The sequence below is a fragment of the Neophocaena asiaeorientalis genome, unplaced genomic scaffold (genome assembly GCF_003031525.2).
Source record: "Neophocaena asiaeorientalis asiaeorientalis breed wild unplaced genomic scaffold, Neophocaena_asiaeorientalis_V1.1 scaffold268, whole genome shotgun sequence".
NCBI classification, from domain to species: Eukaryota; Metazoa; Chordata; class Mammalia; order Artiodactyla; family Phocoenidae; genus Neophocaena; species Neophocaena asiaeorientalis.
In genome coordinates, this window is record NW_020173979.1 from 12,322,414 (window position 1) to 12,328,416 (window position 6,003).

At 39.5% G+C, this 6,003-nt stretch overlaps 1 protein-coding gene across 2 annotated transcripts in view; it reads right to left on the reverse strand.

The window, feature by feature from the left end:
- Nucleotides 1–2,334, reverse strand: part of GABRG2 (gamma-aminobutyric acid type A receptor subunit gamma2) — a 117,770-nt gene extending 115,436 nt beyond the window's left edge. For both annotated transcript variants that reach the window (XM_024753384.1, XM_024753383.1), the window contains exon 1: nucleotides 2,228–2,334. In XM_024753384.1, coding sequence (XP_024609152.1) covers nucleotides 2,228–2,334 — 107 coding nt within the window. The remainder of the gene's footprint in view (nucleotides 1–2,227) is intronic.
- Nucleotides 2,335–6,003: the final 3,669 nt, after the last annotated feature.

Below are 6,003 nucleotides of genomic sequence, written 5' to 3' on the forward strand. Positions count from 1 at the left end.
TGATCACATTCTCTGCACCAAACTGCAATGACTCCATTCTGTTATTACTGAGAAAATGTGAATATCCTCCGATTGGAGAGTTTATATGACACATAACTCCCATTATTTAGAGCTGTTTAAAAAGTTCATCTAAGCTACTACGATAAGAATTGAAAATTAAAATGTATCACTAAGTATTACTTTTTATATGATAATTGGAAAAGAAAAGGTGGGACTGTTGCAGTAAGAAGACATCTTAAATATGATAGTATTAGGAAAATTAATAAAATTGCACATTTTAGGTTAAAATAAGACCATTGGAGTAAAATATATAAAAATATTCTCATCTATTCAGTTATAAAGTTGTTTACTAAGATGGATGTGTGTAAGAAGGAAAGACATATTTCCCTATGTCTTGACTAGATTTTAATCCACAGGTTTCATAAATGGTAAGAACATGAGAATGATATTTCCTATCAACAAGTAACTACAAATTCTCTAATGTCTGAAACAAATTAAGAGTTACATACAACATTAAATAGTAAAATATGTGTGCAAATTTTAATTAAAAGAACTGTTTTTCCAGTATTCCACTAAAATGTATTACACATAAACCATTTCCAGTAAAAAGCCTTCTTCTGAGAAAACTACTTAATCTTACACTCTTAAAGAAAATATATTCTATTTTTATAGTAAAGCAGGGAGGTATGAAAAGTGCTGGTAGAATTAAGCAGGCCCCTCTCTCTGCTTGGAAACTCCAAAGACTCCAAAGAGAGACTTTCACTCCTTTTTGGCTTGGGTCTCTTTTTTACTGAAATCTGTACCTCCTCATTACCTACCCTAGAGAATGGAGGACCAGTGAAGTTAACTAGAAATGTTCAATAAAATAAAATAATCTTTTAACCCCCATCCCTTTTATCTCCCGTTGTTACAACTACTACATAAGAGTGTCAACTCCCAGGAAAACCTTAGGGCAATGGCTTGATTTCTTCTATAGCTAGTTTTTCTTTCTTTCTTTCTTTTTGAGCAGATTTGGGGTAATATTTTTACAGCTTTATTTCAAAGTGACAGTATAGAAGAGTGCAAGTAATATAATATAAGTACAATGGACCTGTGGAAATCCTGATGGTACGTGTTGGGCAGGGGGGTTGTTTTGGTGGGTGGATAAATGATGAACTATATGTGAAGGGATAGTTCTTTGATACCTTTGGTGCAGGGAAGTTCAAAAAAATTTAGGTGCAAAACACTTTGCAACACACACCTGCTCAGGATTTTGGGAAATCCACCACCCCCTTTTCCCATCTTTTCTATTCAGTGCAACAAGGCTCTAAGACATTAATGCATAACTTCACAATTTTGGCATCACATTCACCTGGCTCAGCATATTTTTCAACACTGCAGCAAAGCCAACTCTTTTCCAGACATATATCCCTCCACGCACTGATTAACTACATTCTCTACCCCATGCCCAGCAATGCCCCTCCTATCTCAAGGAGGGGTTAGGGATAATCAGAGCAGGGTCCCCAGATGTCACTAGTGCTCTTCGGCTCCATCGGCCTTCTGTCTATACTATAACGATGTCCTGTGTAGATGTAAAGTTGTCCCGTGGGGTTAGACAAGCCTCGTTCCATTTGGCCCTGACAGGACTGCTGTCCCTGGTGCTGAACCCTGTTAGCCCACCAGGGAGTCTGCTGCCAAGTCAACGGGGCTGGATAGAAAACCTGGCTGGCTGATCTTAAGAATGCCCAGGTGCAGGAGCAAGCAATACTTTGGATACAGGAACAGAACCCATCCACACACACACACACACACACACACACACACACACACACAAACACACACGTCTCCCGGGTGTGCGCCAGGACCCCATTTGCAGTTTTCTCCTCCAGACCCGCACCCAAACGCCTCCAACATGGCCTCAAATGCCGGCATGTATCAGCACAGCCCACCTAGACATCAGACTGCAGTACTATCAAAATGCTACTCCCCAAACACAAAGTCTTTATGACGTTAGCATTTCCATTCTAAAACAAATAAAGAAAATCCAATAAATTAATAAATAAATGAAAGTGACCTTTCTCTTTCCTCCCTCCTTTTTCCCGCCCCAAATATTCACATTCCCTTAAATTACAAAGCCCCAAATCCTATAAGAGTCTTTTAAATCTGGGTGGTCTCCCGAGTTCCTCTGTCCCCACCCCTTCCCCCAACCTCTCTGAAACAAAACGACGCCGGAAAGGGCATATCTTACCCCGGGTAGAGCGATAGCAGGAGCAGAATCCACACCGTCATTTTCTGTGAAAATACAGGAGTCGAGTAGACTGAGCTTCCTGTGCTCCATGTATTTGTCGAACTCATCGCTTTTTTTTTTTTTTCTCCCCTGCCTCTAGCCTCTAGGTTGCAGAAGAATCCCTCCCCTTTGTATTATTATTATGCTTATGAACTGATGGTGGCTCCCCCCACCTGCCTCTAGTAGGTCCCGTCACTGGGGAGCTGTATTGCTAGCAGCTTCGGGAATTAATATTCAGGGGGCAGAAATAAGATCAGCACAAACGCTTGCAGATACCATCAAAGCGTCAGCTCAGGGAGCATCTTCCAAGTCCCGGGGAATAATATAATTGAGGCAGGGGGAGGGTACAGGGAGAGACGCACAGGAGACAAATAAGGGAAAGGGAAATGCATGCACACTCGTACACATACTCATGCCCCCCACGCTCACACATACTCCTCCAGGTCCATCAATTGAGGTTTGTTTATTTGTTTGATTTGTTTTGATTTTTCTTTTAGAGGGCAGCAGGTGTGTGTGTGTGTGTGTGTGTGTGTGTGTGTGTGTGTGTGTGTGTGTTTAAAAGAAATACACGAGTCTCTGCGTGAGTTAACTATCACGCAGATTAACTATGAGGTCAAAGTGGAAGCAATGCGCGCTGCTGCAGCAGGAATTAACACATGCGTGGTGTCTTTCCAGCGCCTTTTAACCCTTTATTGCCCACAAAAGTATGCAAGGACGGGCTTTCACGGGGACAAGAGGTGCTTTAGGAAGACCATATACTATATCACCAACGACAGAAGGTTTCTCTCTTCAGATCTGCCAAGAATCCTTATTTAAAATCATGCAATATTAGAAATCATGGTTACGTTGTAGAGGGAGGGGGAGCAGACGGTGGGGGAGGATTGGCTGTTTCTCTGTAAACCATCCCGTAAGAAAACAGATTTGGTGAATTTTCAATTTTAATGAAGGGAGAAAACACTGATAGAATTACAAAACAAGAAGAATCTACGATCCCCAGTATTCACTCCTTTTTCTGCTCTCCATCTTTAGTGAAAATGTACAAATACAAACTTCTTGAAGGTTGAAGAAAATAAATGCATGAAAATAGCTGCCTGAGTAAAGTCTACAGACCACAAAATAGGGGGCTGCTCTTTGAAAGGAGGTTGGACAAAGGGGAAGGTCAAGAGGACATTAACAATATAAAGGGATTTCTGTTTGCTCTATGGGATTTGACTTTTGTTATTGTTGCTCTGCTTGGTGACAATTCTGAAAATTTCTGGGGTGGATGAGTGGTGTTAGCATGCTGCCTTCTTGCCTAGAATGTTACCATGGATACTGATACATGGGAGATATCCCTTTATGCCAACCTAGCTCATCCATCGCAGAGGAAATCCCATTCACTCATCATGGAGAAGAAAGTGGAGGAGTGTTTTAAGGTTTCCTGCAAAATTGAGACCACAGCAAAGATGTTCATGTAGAAGTACAAGTGAAGAGGACGGATCAGATCCCTTCCTGGAACATAGCAGGGAGTCATTTCAAAACCAGTGCCTTTTCTACAAGAACGTCTTCCAGGTAGGGAACTTGAGTAAGGAGTCCAGGAGGCATAGAAATAGAACATGGGATGAGTAGGTGCACACTTCATCTACAATCCTAAAATATACTTAAGGAAAGCAGAGAGAAGTACTGGTGGCTTCCCTGAGGCTGAGGAGACACATTCTGAAGCAAAAAAGCCCTAACAGAGACGCCTGGAAACCTGCATGCCTTTAGAACTTAGGCAGTTATTTTACGGCGCTTGAACAAAATCCAGTTAAAACAACAACAGCATTCACGTGCAGTAGCCAATTGACTTCTTTTTTGGTGATTAAATTAGAGGCAGAACAAATGCAAATCCGTTTTTTTGCAATTTTCTTATTCCTTACTGCACTGTGAGGAATTTTGGCCTTCCTTATATTTATAATTTTCTTTTTTTTTTTTTACAGAAAGAGCCTAGGTTGTTAATAGGTGTATACTGTTGTGTTTTCAGTAAAGACATTCTCTCATATTTTTGTAAGCCAACGCTTACATGTTCCCATGCCTACAAAAACCAAGCAAGTGAGATAAGTAAAAGAAAAGGGCTAGTTATGAAACAGTAAAGTGGTGGAAACCATGCACACCGGGGTGGCCATACCCCATCTGAATGGAGTTGCCACTGCTCTGTTCCAGGCAGTTGCCAGAGGAAATGGGAATATAACTGTGAGAAATGTCCTAATCTTTAAAATACAAAGGAGGCCAAACCCAACATATATGCAAGGCCACTAGGTTGTAAATAAAAACTGATGTGACAATTCTGCCTTCTACCAAATACAACATTTCAAATTTTCCAATGTAAGTTTTTTCCCCCCTTGAGTTTAGTGATAAGCATACTGAAGCTGTGAGAATTAATGCTATCACGTTCACAAAGTTCTGATTCCTTATTGGTATCATAATGATCCCTGTAAATTATAATCTATTTCAATAATGGAATACCTCTCAGCATATTAAGAAAATCCATAGAGGAAATTTTACTGTTTATAGTATCTGGGTACAATTTTAACTGTGCTATTCCTGGCTAGTAAGCTTCAGTTTTCCTCTGTGGAGCTTTCCTATCTGGCGGCTGCTCTCTGAAAAAAAAAGTATTTTAATAAATTTTCTAAGATTTTGCCACACATATATTCACTGGTATTTATAAGATATTTCATCTAGTAATTTCTTTTGTAATCACATTTTAGCTATATTTAATCTTGCCCATTTTTAAGAAGATACGTTGTGATACATATTTAAATTCCCATTATTTGATAAATGTGATGTTCATATTTCCATTGCAAACAATATATGTGTATATATGCCTACGTTTTATACTAATATTTTTACATTATTAAAACGTAGAAAGATAAAAACTACCACCTGCAACCTCTTATTCAAACAAGCCCTTGTCAATATATTGGAGAATTGTTTGGCAGGTTAATTTTCTCTGAATGAAGTTTACTTTTACTTTGATATTATTATTATTACCATTATTATAATTACTACACACAGAAGTGAATTATAAGGTCAAAATTTGGATCAATTTTGTTGTTGACACCAAATCTCTTATCACTTGCAGAATTAAAATACTTAGGTTAATGATGAAGTAGACTAACCATCCTGCAGATAACATTTATAACTGGGGGACAAAACAACTATGTAAGGTACTAGAAAGTCACCAAAAGCAGGCTGAAAGTGGTGAAGGTTTGACCATAAAAAGAGGAAACTGAATTGGATGAGATCTAGGATTATGAGGATTTTCCCTGAGGACACTTAAAAAATGATCAAGTTCTCCCTATTTGCCTTGAACTTCCCTGGTTTTAGCTTGGAAAGTCCCCTATCCCTGGAAAACCCTGAATTGCAGGGGTAAAGGATGGTTAAAATTATTAGAAGGCAACAATCTTACTGATTTGAGGTTTCAGAGGAGAGTTGGAGCTGCCAGAGCAGCTCAAATTAAGGGCGGGGGGTGGGGTGGGGAGGAATCATAGAAACAAAGTAACAACAGAAAGGTAAGACTCCAGATCTACATGCAAACTTTGTTTAGATATTTGTTTTTGAATGGAAAGAGCAGAAAGGCACCAAGAACACTGCAAGAAAGCAAAAACTGAAAGACTGAAAAAGTTGAGCCAGTGTTTTGGCTGCTATTCCCTGTACGAGATACTGAGTTTGGAGTTCGAAGGATTTGCTCTAAGCCTAAGGACAAAACTGAAACTAAC